This window comes from Protomyctophum parallelum (assembly GCF_964188405.1).
Source record: "Protomyctophum parallelum genome assembly, chromosome: 14".
NCBI classification, from domain to species: Eukaryota; Metazoa; Chordata; class Actinopteri; order Myctophiformes; family Myctophidae; genus Protomyctophum; species Protomyctophum parallelum.
The window spans coordinates 45,926,178-45,941,345 of NC_139709.1; the positions used below are offsets into that span (position 1 = coordinate 45,926,178).

General features: G+C 44.3%; 1 protein-coding gene across 1 annotated transcript in view; it reads right to left on the reverse strand.

The window, feature by feature from the left end:
• LOC310871485 (partitioning defective 3 homolog) overlaps positions 1 to 15,168 on the reverse strand; it is a 309,024-nt gene that overhangs the window by 88,933 nt on the left and 204,923 nt on the right. The window contains 4 exon segments of the mRNA XM_083783040.1: positions 649 to 925; positions 3,008 to 3,241; positions 11,645 to 11,689; positions 12,402 to 12,556. Coding sequence (XP_083639166.1) covers positions 649 to 925; positions 3,008 to 3,241; positions 11,645 to 11,689; positions 12,402 to 12,556 — 711 coding nt within the window.

The following is a 15,168-nucleotide window of genomic DNA, read 5'->3' on the forward strand; positions in this document are numbered from 1 at the left end:
TAGGTTAAGCCCTGCCTATAGCCTTGCCCCGAGACGGTACAGAGAGTATAACCTACAGGAGCTGGGCATATCCGCAATGTTCTTACCGTATTGAACATTTCCCCGGTTCCTTACCCGAGGCCACGTTATAGCTTCAGCTCACAGAGTACATATAGATCTGTGGATATCAGCAGTTTCACCTTATTGAACGAGTCCCAGAGCTTTCCAGAGCACTTGGAGCTCTCGCTCCTATAATCCGCCAGTGATTCCACAAAGTGCTGAAGCTAATCGAACACACAACCTCACCATTATTCAGTGTGTGTGCACTGAATCTGCAAAGCTGCGTCTGCAAAGCTCGCTATACGGAACAAGACCTTTGCCTGAAGTCAAGTTAGGTCAATTCGTAAGACGGGTCAATTCGTACATCTTTACTCTATACTGGGACATAATAATTGCAAACTTTCACTATGTTGAGCACAATGAGGCCAGTAGAGCAGGGAATACTGAGACTTATGCCCAATGTATGCGTATGCAAAGTTCCGAGGGGGAACTTTTGGGAGTTGGACGTTGCCCTATACAGACAAAACTACCTGAAGGCCTGCCGGGTGGGTTTCAAGCGTCTTTGATCAGCCATGTGGATGAACAGTATAAGCTCTATAGTTTCCTTACCTGAACATTTCCCCCAGTCCTTTCAGCATGCCCTTCTTGGCTTTGCTCCTGTCCTTCTCCTTGTCTTTCTCCTTCCCTCCGTCCGGCTGTTTCTTCTTCTCCTTCCCTCCTCCTCCTCCTCCTCCTCCTCCTCCTCCCTTGTCCTTCTTCTTGTCCTCTTTGGTGCGGTTGGTGCCGTTGACCAGCAGCTTGTCGGTGCCGGCCAGCGGGGTCAGGTCAGCCACCGTGGACACAGAGTCCCTCCCTGACCGAGAACTCTCCTCCGTATCCTCCTCCACTATAGAGACAGACATTTGGACTTTAATATAACTTTATTAGTAGTCAACTCTGATCCCATACACACTAATGTGTACATACATATATATCGCCACTGTCACGTGGAAACCTCCCATGTCCAAAACTATTAACTATTGTTATTTTCAGGATTAAAATTCAAAACATTTCAAAAATTGTAGATTGACAAGCACAAAACGCGTTTCGAGCTTGTTGAGCTGCTACTTTTGTGTGATGCTGTAGTATGATCAAGTACTACATTAACCCATTCTGAACGGGCACCCATTTTGGTGTTGGCATCATGTTATGCTTTAGCTATTGAAAAATAGCAGATCTACAAGCTCATATCGCGCCACCGAGTGGCGCGATATGAGCTTGTAGGTCTGCTATTTTTGAAAAATCGAAGAGCGACTGACATTTCTAGAATCTGATCTCAGGTCAGAATGGGTTCATCAGACCAGTGTGTGTCCGGCGGAAACCTCGTAGGAATCTGATCTCAGGTCAGAATGGGTTAATTTACGAAAAAACACAAAAGGTGACTATGGAGATAAGAGTCAATCAATAAATCAGAGACAGTGAGAAAATTGGGAGGAGGTTGTGTGTGTGTGTGTGTGTGAGAGAGAGAGAGAGAGAGAGAGAGAGAGAGAGAAAAATACTGTATAGAGACAGAGGAGAATGCAGAACTATTTTATCATTCAGACAATAGCCGTATATCGTCTGCCGGGGTGGAAACCTCATATGTCCAAAACTGTCACTTTGCAGGATTCAAGTTCAAAGTAGCAAAAGAAGCAGATCTACAAGCTGAAAACGCATCACTTTGTGCCACGTTTCGAGCTTGTGGATCTGCTACTTTTGACGCTTCTGTGTGACGCTGTAGTATAATCAAGCGGGGTGTTCATTTATTAAAAAAAAACACAAAAAGGTTAAAACCTGGAGATGAGAGGTTTCTGCACCGACAGCAACGATATATTACAACAGCCTATCGAACAAAGGCACGCTCCATGTCTTGTATGTGTTGGGTATGCATCATCCGCTGGGCACAGACAAATGTGGGAGAACGTGGGAGGTGTCATATTGCAGTTCTGGGTTTTTTTAATATCGCCGCTGCCTGGGAGGCGCGCAACAAAACAACGGAGCATACGGGTTCATATATCATGTAGAACTTCTCACCCCGCAGAATCAATGAGCCGTTCCCAGTGAAACCACATATAGAAATGTTACGAGGTGTCGCTTACAGCAGCAGAGCTAAGAAAGGGGCTCCGCTATCACTATGCTCATCTTATGGCATATAGACGGATTTGTCTTTGTCTCTCGTGTGTCTGTCAAACCCCCGGCCGGCCCCCCAAATCTAAATGTCAGGGTTTCTTTTCTTTCCATCAAGGTATAGCACACAGCACAGTCAGTGCTACTACATCACTGTGTCAGCGATACGCCGTTATAAAAAAAGCAGCGAGCAAAGCTATAGCGTCTATCGGCAGGCGCGCTAAGCATTAGTCAAAGCCTGCCGTCACTCACATGCACGTGCCAAACGCCACGTCAGGATTCAGGACAGCGAGTCAAACGTCCATGCTAAATGATGTCATCTACAGTATATGGCGATGAGGCTCTAACGCGATAATGCGATAGCTCAGTCAACTTTCGACGATTTTTGTACAGTAAGCATTTGAGACTCACGATGAGTGAGCAGGTATAAAGGGGCTTCAGTGTCGAGGACAGAAGAGTGGGGCTACTGATGGACTGGATTGGCTGTAGTCGGGGTTTGTATCTACTATACCAATTATACCTGCAACCGTTAACCCATTCTGACCGGGCACCCATTTTGGTGTCGGCATCATGTTATGCTTTAGCTATTGAAAAAATAGCAGATCTACAAGCTCGTATCGCGCCACCGAGTGGCGCGATATGAGCTTGTAGGTCTGCTATTTTTTGAAAAATCGAAGAGCGACTGACATTTTTTTAGAATCTGATCTCAGGTCAGAATGGGTTCATCGGACCAGTGTGTGTCCAGCGGAAACCTCGTGTGAATCTGATCTCAGGTCAGATTCGCAGAATGGGTTAAAGGTATAATATTTCAAACGAGTCTTACATGTCTCCATGCCCTCGTCGTCCTCCTCCGCGGCGGCCGCCGGCCGGTCGTACGACTTGTCGATGGCCGCGCGGAAGCTCTCGTTGCAGCCCCGCCCCCGGATGATGCGGGGGCGGGGCCTGTGGAAGGGGAGGTCGCCGTTCAGGGTGACCTCGGCCACCGCCGTCTGGAGGCTCTCCAGGGAGCTGGACTTCTTCAGGCCCAGGGACGGCCCCACGTCTCTGGGAGACGACCCTGTGAGGGGAGGAGACACACGGAGATGAGGTACACTCGCTATACGCAAACCTATGCTCCAAATAGCTTTCTATATATCCCCCAGTGGTTCTCAAACATTTTCATGTCCGTGGACCCCCCTACATTTTCTTGTATTTGGGCCGTGCACCACCCCAAATAGCTGATCTCCAAGCTTGCGACACGTTGCATCGTGGCGTGTTGTGAGCTTGTATAGATCAAATAGCCAAATTATACAAAAACTGATGTTCATGCTGTATTAACCACTCACCCTCTTTGAGAACCACTGCTATAAAACAGAACTTATACAGTAGATAAAATATTTCAGTACATCAACAAGTCTTGGTGGTCAAAGGAGAGGCATTGAAAACAAAGGAGAGGCCTTTTCACAGCCGACAGTAACTTACTAGGAAACAGAAATGTAGTCTACTGCATGTGTGCAACAATGTGAATGTGAAACAGAGTGCCCCAAAAACTACTGTAAATGTTGCCTTTGATAAACTGCTACTACTGTACTAGGCATGTACAGTAACACTTAGACTTATTAAGTACAGTACACTGATTAAGACATAATCCTGTTACAGATTAATCTATTTTAACCACATGAACCCTAGTGTCACTATTCTGGGAGGGAGGTGAACATTCAGCAGAAATCTACAAGCTCTCAAAGCATCGTAGGTGAGCTATTTTCAGCAATGGGATTTGATATTAAGGTGGGGGTCAAGGATAGACGAGTGGCACTTCAGTGCCTTCACCTTCAAACTGGCCAGTGGCACATTAGACTCACACACCGAAAATATTCATTATTATTTAACGAAACCATGTCTTTCCATATTTCAACTTTTTCGTTTTGTTTTTAAATGAATGCCCTACTTATCCATACAAGAGTTTTAATCTCAATTATATATAAACGGTTTCTGACATACAAGGTTTACACCCCACAATAAACTAATCTAAGCCCCACTTAAAGAGGTACATAATTCCCCCTTTAAAAAACAGCGAAAACCTTTCTCAGAAAGGAACAGAAACTATCCTCAAACAAAGTACATCGCCCTGAAATATGACACAGGATGAGCTAAGAGGATGAGAGGGGAATATAAGATGAATGCGTACAGCACGACTCAGCAGTTATGACATGATATGGCATTTTACGCAGCCTGGCCAACAAGAAAATGGCCAATAACAGACGCCGGCCAAGTATGAACTCATAGATTCTTCCTGGAGCTTCCTCTGCACTTTTTAAGTTCACAGAGGTACAGTTTATTAAGTTCACAGAGGTACAGTACAGTACAGTACTTAGAAGCATTTTGTTGCTGTCGGAGAAGAAACCTTGCATCTCAATTAACCCATTCTGACCTGAGATCAGATTCATACGAGGTTTCCACTGGACACACACTGGTCTGATTAACCCATTCTGACCTGAGATCAGATTCTAAAAATGTCAGTCGTTCTTCGATTTTTCAAAAAATAGCAGACCTACAAGCTCGTATCGCGCCACTCGGTGGCGCGATATGAGCTTGTAGATCTGCTATTTTTAAATAGCTAAAGCACGACATGATGCTAACAACAAAATGGGTGCCCGTTCAGAATGGGTTAATATGCAAGTTCTCTCTAACGAAAAAGTGAATCTCCCGAACACCCTACTGTCCTTGGACGATGCAAAAACGCTAATCCACGCCTTTGTTTTTTCTCGGCTTGACTACTGCAATGCGCTCTTGTCAGGACTGCCTAAGAAAACAACTGACAGACTATACAACTTGTCCAAAATGCAGCAGCTAGAGTTGTAACTAGAACTAAGATGAGAGAACATATTACTCCAGTTTTGGCATCACTGCACTGGCTTCCTGTTGTTTTTAGGATTGACTTTAAAATTATTTTACTTGTCTATAAAGCTCTCAATGGTCTCGCACCTCCCTACCTACTTGACTGCCTGCCTAAATATGTCCCAAACCGGCCCCTAAGGTCTTCCACTGCTGGCCTGCTCGCTTTGCCTAAAAAAATGGCAACTAAAAAATACGGGGAATCAGCTTTTTGCTTCTACGGGCCGTCGGCATGGAACAAGCTCCCACTGTGCCTTCGTCAGGCAGCCTCTGTGGACATTTTTAAAGCTCAGCTTAAGACCCACCTCTACAACATTGATTTTAAGTGATCTTTATTTTTTTATTTTTTTTATTCTGCTTGTTTTTAATGTCGTTGCCTTATTTTATCTGTTCTTATCTTTGTACCATTGTCCTATTGTTTTAACTGCTTGCCTGTTTTACTTTTAATGCTGTTTTGTTTTGCTTTTATTATCTTTTCTGCTCTGTAAAGCACTTTGAGCTGCATTTATGTATGAAAGGTGCTATATAAATAAAGTTTATTATTATTATTACTGCACGTCGAAATACAAGAGTGACACACAAAAGTAGTGAGAATAAATAAAAGATCCCCAGGGGTCCTTGAAGGGCACCCCAGCTAAATAACCCATTCTGACCTGAGATCAGATTCACACGAGGTTTCCACTGGACACACACTGGTCTGATTAACCCATTCTGACCTGAGATCAGATTCTAAAAATGTCAGTCGTTCTTCGATTTTTCAAAAAATAGCAGACCTACAAGCTCGTATCGCGCCACTCGGTGGCGCGATATGAGCTTGTAGATCTGCTATTTTTAAATAGCTAAAGCATAACATGATGCTGACACCAAAATGGGTGCCCGTTCAGAATGGGATAATTGATAGTTACTAAATGGAACCAAATGGAAACTTATGGGTATAGTATTCTAGCCAAATGAACACTGAGGAATTAAAGTAACATTCGGATGTTGAAAGTTTCAAGAACATATTTGGGGAAAATGTCTATTTCAGTACAACAATGCATTTATATTACAAAGAAAATGTACTTTGTAATTTGAGCTTTTTTTTTTTTTTTTTTTTAAGTTCACAACTTTCACTTGTGGTTGAATGGAGTGCAGTGGAGTGCTCTGTCCAGCACTAAGTGGCGAGTCGTGACGGTAACACACCAGCCTCAGCTCCTCGGAGAGGAGGAAGCTGACCATCTGTGCCATCTGAAGGATGTAGCGTGTGATCAGCCTGACCGCCCCTTAACGGCGCCCTGCGCTTCTAAATTAAAACTTCCATCACGGAGATATCGTGCAGATATCGAGTGTGGGAGAAGACACGACGAGGTAATTAAATCAAAAAACAATCTCAATATTTTGAGCGTGTGGGAGTGTTTCTTGTCTCCATATGGTGCACTTCACAAGCAGAAGAGGTGTGTGAGTGGAGGGGGGGGGGGGGGGGGGTGTTGAGGTGAGACGGTAAATGAGGAGTGTGTGTGTGTGTGTGTGTGTGTGTGTGTGTGTGTGTGTGTGTGTATGGGATGGTGGAGGTAGTTTAGGGCAGTGGTTCCTAAAGTGGAGTCCGGGGGTCTTTGATGGGGTTCCAGGGTGTCCCTAGCAACATTAGTTAATATAGCATCAAAACAATGTAACCACTTTAAAGGCAGACTGTTGCGTTTTCCCTTAACCCCATTTTATACTAACTTATTAAAAATAATAATTTTGACACTTTCTAACACTCATTTTCTCTCATGGAAATAACCATGGCAAAAATATTTTCAAGCAGTGGTCCATGGAAGAATACATGAATGTAGGAGTCCCAAGAAAAGAAAACGCGTCAGAACTGGTTTTAGGAGGCATCCCTCACCCACCCTGATCACCTGGGTGTTCTGTCACAGGATATACTGGGTAAATAAACACACATGGCAACCCCACTGACTAGTGTGTGTGTGTGTGTGTGTGTGTGTGTGTGTGTGTGTGAGAGCGAGAGAGAGAGCGAGAGAGAGAGAGATGAACAGGGTTCTGTTCATTCTCATCAGTCTGTTTCCTTATCTTCTCTCTTCTACGCCACACAGGAGACACTTAATTGAAAGGCTTTTTTCAATGAGCGTCTTTCACCGGTCACACTTCAGTGGCGGTGTTAAAAAGAAAATGTAATGTCACCGCAGATTAGAATTCTGACAAATGTGGTGATGAGTCATGGCTGTTAAGAAGAAAAAAAGTAGCACTTTTTGAAAAGAGAGAACAAAGTTTTCAAGGTTTATTTTCCGAAAAACCAATGATATTCTTAGACTCTAGAGTTAGCAATCTGTTTTGGGGTCAAAAGCTATGCAACACAATGCCAAATTATAATTATTAAGTGAAGATACCAAACTTGGAAACTAAACCTGTCACTTCACTCTACTGGACAGTGCTGTCACAATGCAAATCACTGGGAGTAGCAGTAAGGGACTACTTACAGTATGTAGAGTACTTTTTATTATAATGTGCTGTTTATCAACCTAAGGAACAAAATGATACCATATTGATACTTAGTCATATAACGTATACTCACCATGGAAGTGACTATAACACTGACTATAACATCTGCGTTTTGTGAGACTGCAGACTGCAGTGTGATCAAGTATGACATAAATGAACAAAAAAAACCCATTAAAATACACATCAAACACATACAAATATGGAGATAAGAGGTTTCTGCCCGACAATTTGCTTCATGAGCTACTTTGGCACGCGTAGATTTATGGCCCGTCGGAAACATCTCTGAGTTAACGTGTGAATGAAATAGTGTGCGCTGGGGGGGCGGATTGGCCGGCGGTTAGCTAACAGTCCTGTATTGTCCTCTGCCACTGAGGTGCCCCCTGTCAAACATGTGGCTACCGCCTGTATCAACACAAATCTCTCAACCAATAAGGATACGGGGGGGGGGGGGGGTCGCTATTCAATCATTCCTCCCACAATCGGAGCTACCGTTTAAATGTCAATATCGTGATGATGCAGTCATTTAGCTAAGGATAAGGGTGTCTGTTCTTTAGCTACATAGAAATGTCTATTTGTATGTCTCTAAATGGTTGTATGTCTTTAAATGTTTTGATGAATTGAACAATGTGGACCCTGTTGTAAACAAGTGTAATGCTTAATTGGGTCGTCCACTCACAGTTGACAGTCTTTGTATTGAGTTTGTGCTTAAAATGTACTGTAAATTCTACAAACTGTTAATAAATATTTCAATCAATCAATCAATCAATTTCAATCAATCAATCAATCCCACCTTATCCAGAGTGACTTGCGATGCACAAGTAGGCAGGCAAAGTTCAGAGCCTTGTTCAGGGGCACTTTGACATGAGGCCAGCGATGGGGGGATTGAACCGGGGACCTATGCTGTTAATGGACGCTCGCTGCAACTATACGAGGGCACACTGCCATCATGTCAGCAGCTGTCACACGGGCTTTGGTTTCAGCAAAGCTGGCTGGTGGTGTTTTGGCCTTGGTAAATGGTCCATGGCTCATTGCTACTAAACCGGGGGGTGTGGGGATGTGTGGCGTTCAAGAAAAACAAGGATGGGGAATTAGAGAGTGTTGAAGAGAAAATAAACGCTGCCTGGTTAAAGAAAGCAGCGTGAAATCTATTAGCTCACAACTTGGGGGGAAATTGAATACAGTAGGTGGCGGGATTTCCCAAGCTGATAAAATAATTTGCTGCCTTTTCAGAATGGCAACGTGGCTGATAAGTTACGCCTAAATGTTAGCAGCTGTAACATCTCATCATTCAAATGTTGTTCTTCTACAGCTGTTGTACAGAACAATGTACGAAGTATAAATATTAAAGATCTGTAAAAGAATAAAAGTATACCCCTGTGTCACCCCACAGGGGTAAATGCAGGAGTTTATTACCAATTTAAATAACTCGTTAAGATAGATTTTTAAAGCTGCTAAAAGCTACTTCCCGCTCGAGCAAGGGCCAAAAAGGCTCACTTGATGCTATGATACTAGCTAGCTACGTACATGTTTATTTACATATTTCGGAACATATTTTCTTCATTGACGGGTCACTACAATATAACAACGCACAGTAAACAATTTGCTGTCCATTGTATTATGCAGTATTTTTTGCTAACCTTTATTCTTGCTGCATATACCGTACATATCATTTAGATTGGTGAATTAATAGAAGGATATATACACAGTACACACACCACGTGCAGTGCTCTTCTCCCCTCTCTATCTTTCTTGTCTCTGTCTCGCTGCATTGCCTACAGCAGGGGTCTGCAACCTTTTTTAAATGAAGTGCCATGTTTTTATTTTCTAGATCGTCAGTGTGCCATATCAACATTAATTAATTTTAATGACACCACAGGAAAAATTCCAACTTATTTTGATTGTCAACAAAAATAAAGTTTTTCCTTCTTTTTAAATATTTTCTTTCACGTTGTTATAATGATCATTAGACTCAGGGCAGAGTTCACTTAATGAATGTAGAATGCAGGATGTAATTTACACACTAATGTGAGGGACTTCATTTTTTTGACTGCATTTTCTTTTTTAAGTTTATTTAAAACCAAAAATACTCTCTCACACACTTGCCAGTGTGCCAGTGATCACCCTCCTTTGTGCCAATGTTGGCACTGGTGCCTAAGGTTGCCTACCCCTGGCCTACAGCAGGATCTGTTATGCTATTTTCACACCTTCCTCAATGTAGCTCTGTAGCTTTCAGTCCTTCTCACTCTCTGCAGTTCAGTGGCGTCTAATGTGTTAGTATTCTCTTCTCTCTCTCTGAATTCCCCACGCTTTTTCTTCAACAGGCTTTTTTTTGGCATGACATTTTGACACGAGTTGCCAAAGCACGGTTACAATTATGAAAGGTCAAGTTATAATCCATCTACTATATCCATCTCTCTCCTCTGCACGTCTTCTCTTTTGCCTTACTCACTCTCTCATTTGGCCTCCCTTTCCACTTTTCAGCACAGACCTCTCTGTCTCTCTGCAGGCCTCTGTTCGGCTGAAATGATGGTGCAAACACACGTCTTGACAATGATGGATGACTCGCTGTCAGCGCCCAGTCTTAGCCAAGGACAGAGCACTTTCTCTCTCTCTCTCTCTCTCTCCGCTCTACACTAGTCACACACACACACAACATCCTTGACACACGCTTGCACAAAACAATTAGCGCCACCACGGCCACATTTGCCACGAGACAATCAAATCTTCACAGAGTTGCCCGCCCACTCTCCAACAGCGTTGAGCTGCGACCTCAAACTGTCTGAGGCACCGAGGGAGTTTTCGCTTGCACTCAGCAATGGATCTGTCTTGTCAACAGCCTGGAACTACCTGGAACGCTGCACCAGGAAATCAAATGGCAAGACCCATTTGTTGTAATCTGTACCAGCGAGGAGCGAGGTGTTTATTTGTGAAGGAATAATAGAGTACATGTCTGTCGTCTGTGGCTTCTTGTGCACCACTTCTCTTTGCAATGTAGAAGATCAATTGTTGCTCAAAAGTTTTCATTAAAAAAAATGCTGTTTTACCCTTTTTTATTTTTTATTTATTTTATTTTATTATAATTTTGTATTTTTACTATGTTCATTAGTACTTTCAATACTAGTTTACGGATTACTTTTACTGTCTTGTACTGTCTGTCTTTGTTTTATTTGTCTTGTTCTGACCTTGATTGGGGGGGAGGGGGGGATATTTACATGTCGGATACAACAAAATGTACACATATGTTTATTCATTGCTGCATCAATAAAATAAAATAAGTGTTTAAAAAAAAAAAAAGTTTTCATTTCAAGCAGCCTTACATTTGATTGACCACCATTTGGGGTCTCCATGGACCCCAATCTGTGCTGTAAAATCATCTGTGTTTTTTTTAACTTTTATAATCTACAAATGGAACCAAATGTGCATTTAGTTCTTAACTATCCATCATTTAGTTATCCAACTAATGAATCAATAATAAAGTATATCTCATCTGATCTCCCTGGTACTGTACCTGTCTAAGGACAATCTGACTTAATACAACTCTGTCAGAGTAAAACACATCTGGATGACAGGTTTTACTACAGCTGAGCCTTTTCATTTCAAGAACCTCTAAATTTGATTGAATCTACACTGTAAAATAATGTCATGTCCCCCTCCCTCACAACAGAACCTTAAGAGTATTCAAGTTACAACTGTACAGACCCGCTATATTTTTTGGCTAATGCTGGTGTTCAAAGTGGTTAACTATAGATTATGAACTGTTGAAGTCTCTTCACGAATGACCACCAAGACACATTCCGGTATGTTTTCAGAATCAGCGACATGTGTATTAAAAACACGCAACATGAAAACCAGTCATTTCTATCTTGTGGGGGGGGGGGGGGAGGGGGGGATCACACTGAGATGCATCTCTAGAAACATACCCGTCCGTGGTGTTGTTGGGGTTTTTGTTACGGTACTGTAATTTGCACATACAGTAGGTGACATATACCCCTCCCAACGGACCCAGCCCCAGTCTTTGCCACAGTGTTTTTCCCCGAAGCGTCCGCGCCTGTAAAGCGACGCATCTCGGTGTGATCGCCCCTGCTATGACACAACCAATCCTTACCTGCGTTGGCCTCGGGCCTCGGGGTGAGGTTAATCTCGTCCGCTACTGTTAAAGGGGAGGAGGAGGAAGGTGGAGGAGGGATGCGGAGAGAGGTAGGAGGAAGGAATTTTGGGGGAGAACATTTGGGAAGGTTCAGTTAGTTAGTAATCATCACATTCAGCATGCAACATTCCGGCAAGAAATGGAGGCTTTCGACAGAACACAATGTCTCCGTCGACCGTTAGGATCGGACGTCATGCTGAGCGACAGAGGGAATTAAACAAGAGGGGGAGCTGAGGAGGGCAATCACTCGTTGGCAATGCCAGCGTGCAGAGCGGACATTCTGATCAGCCAGATTAGATATCATTATGAGAGAGAGTGGGTGTGCGAGAGAGAGAGAGAGAGAGAGAGAGAGAGAGAGAGAGAGACAGACACTCATTTACAGCCAGAAGCGTTCATCATTAAAGGTCGGAAGCCATTACTATGAAGTTGTGTGGGCAGCGAATGTTTTGACTTTGTTTTCGTACAACATAACAGAGGAGGACTGGGGGGGCGGGAGGGTGTGAAATGTTGGAATATGGGGGATTATTTAAGGCAAGCAAACGTGTTCAAGGAGACCTGGTTTGGTCAAGATATTCACTCAAACAATTTGAGGATAGGATACAGTACTTGATGCGTGGGCTTGACCGAGGACGTAATTTTAGGGATCAAAGGCTTTGTATGTAAACCAAAAAAAAATGGTGGTTCCTGATGAAGACAGGTGGCGCTAGTGTTGTACCTAGGTCCATGCTCTTGGACTTGCGTGTCTTGATGATCTCCAGCTGCGAGGCGGCGTCGCCGAACTGCTTGCTGCGCTTCTCCGACATGCTCTGTCTGCCGAAGCCCTCTCTGTTGAACGCCACGTCTGGGTCTGTCTCCTCCGGACTCAGAGGACTGGAGAGGAGAGGAGAGGAGAGGAGAGCAGTGGTGGACAAAAAGTACTCACTTTTTCAACTAAGATGTTTTCTAAATCTTAACAGTTTTCTGAAAAACCTCTGTTTCTATGTCAACTGGTCAAGGACCCCCAGAATTATCTGTATTTGGCCGCGGACCCCCATCTGAAAATGTGTTGTTTCAGGGATCTCCCCAGAAGCAAAGAAAAAAAAAAACGAAAGAATATATATTCAAAGATTTGCACCACATTATCACAATAAAAAAAATCACACCTGTGTGAAGTGTGTGGTGCAATTCCGTGTGGGGGTGTGTGTGTGTGTGTGTGTGTGTGTGTGTGTGTGTGTGTGTGTGTGTGTGTGTGTGTGTGTGTGTGTGTGTGTGTGTGTGTGTGTGTGTGTGTTTGGGAGGGGGGAAGGGGGGGGGGGGGGGGAGGAGTGCTCGGATCGACGCATTTTCTTCAACATTTTAGTCCCTTTGATCTTTGGCTACTTTTTGAACTTTTTGCACCTCCATTGAGCACCTGGTTGATTTTCTTTTTCGCTTTATAATAGTATAGTAGTTGAAATAAAGAGGGAAAGGAGGAGGAGGAATGGATGGATGCTGTGGAGAGACAGCGAGATAAAGAGAGCAATGGAAAGAGAGAGCATGTGTTAGTCAGTAGTGGAGACTGGAGAGAGTGGAATGGAAGGAGGAAAGTCAGGGACGGATAAAGTGGAATGGAAGGAGGAAAGTCAGGGACGGATAGAGTGGAGTGGAAGGAGGAAAGACAGGGACGGATAGAGTGGAGTGGAAGGAGGAAAGACAGGGACGGAGAGAGTGGAATGGAAGGAGGAAAGTCAGGGACGGATAGAGTGGAATGGAAGGAGGAAAGTCAGGGACGGATAGAGTGGAGTGGAAGGAGGAAAGACAGGGACGGATAGAGTGGAGTGGAAGGAGGAAAGACAGGGACGGAGAGAGTGGAATGGAAGGAGGAAAGTCAGGGACGGAGACAGTGGAATGGAAGGAGGAAAGTCAGGGATGGATAGAGTGTAATGGAAGGAGGAAAGTCAGGGACGGATAGAGTGGAATGGAAGGAGGAAAGACAGGGACGGATAAAGTGGAATGGAAGGAGGAAAGTCAGGGACGGATAGAGTGGAATGGAAGGAGGAAAGTCAGGGACGGAGAGAGTGTAATGGAAGGAGGAAAGACAGGGACGGATAGAGTGTAATGGAAGGAGGAAAGTCAGGGACGGATAGAGTGTAATGGAAGGAGGAAAGTCAGGGACGGATAGAGTGGAATGGAAGGAGGAAAGTCAGGGACGGATAAAGTGGAATGGAAGGAGGAAAGTCAGGGACGGATAGAGTGTAATGGAAGGAGGAAAGTCAGGGACGGATAAAGTGGAATGGAAGGAGGAAAGTCAGGGACGGATAGAGTGGAATGGAAGGAGGAAAGTCAGGGACGGATAGAGTGGAATGGAAGGAGGAAAGACAGGGACGGATAGAGTGGAATGGAAGGAGGAAAGTCAGGGACGGATAGAGTGGAATGGAAGGAGGAAAGTCAGGGACGGATAGAGTGGAATGGAAGGAGGAAAGTCAGGGACGGATAGAGTGGAATGGAAGGAGGAAAGACAGGGACGGATAAAGTGGAATGGAAGGAGGAAAGTCAGGGACGGATAGAGTGGAATGGAAGGAGGAAAGTCAGGGACGGATAGAGTGGAATGGAAGGAGGAAAGTCAGGGACGGATAGAGTGGAATGGAAGGAGGAAAGTCAGGGACGGATAGAGTGGAATGGAAGGAGGAAAGACAGGGACGGATAGAGTGGAATGGAAGGAGGAAAGTCAGGGACGGATAGAGTGGAATGGAAGGAGGAAAGACAGGGACGGATAGAGTGGAATGGAAGGAGGAAAGACAGGGACGGATAGAGTGGAATGGAAGGAGGAAAGTCAGGGACGGATAGAGTGGAATGGAAGGAGGAAAGTCAGGGACGGATAGAGTGGAATGGAAGGAGGAAAGACAGGGACGGATGGAGTGGAATGGAAGGAGGAAAGACAGGGACGGAGGGAGTGGAATGGAAGGAGGAAAGACAGGGACGGAGGGAGTGGAATGGAAGGAGGAAAGACAGGGACGGAGGGAGGAGAAAGAGAAGAGCGACAAAGCAAAGAAGAAATAAATACGACGATGGAATGGAAGGAACAATGGAGAGTTGAAATGAGCAGAGAGTAGGAGAGACCGCATGGTATAGAAGGTAATGGAATGGGGGAGAATGAGCATGAAACAAAGATAAGAGAAATGAGAAATTGATCAAGAGAAACGAGAGATAGACAGAGAGAGAGAGAGGAAGAAAATAACAATTCAAGCCGAAGGATAAACAGAGACAGAGTGAGAGAGAGAGACAGACGAGAGGTTTTCAAATTTAGATCACTGCACAACTCATCAGAGGCCTCATCAGCAATGTGTATGGGATCAAATCAGTCCTCTGTACTCAATACAAACACTGATGATTGCAGTAGCGGTGGCCCCGCTGCTAATCACTGTGCCACACACACATGCACATGTGCTCGCGCACACACACACACACACACACACACACACACACACACACACACACACACAGGCGCCAGATGAAGATGATAA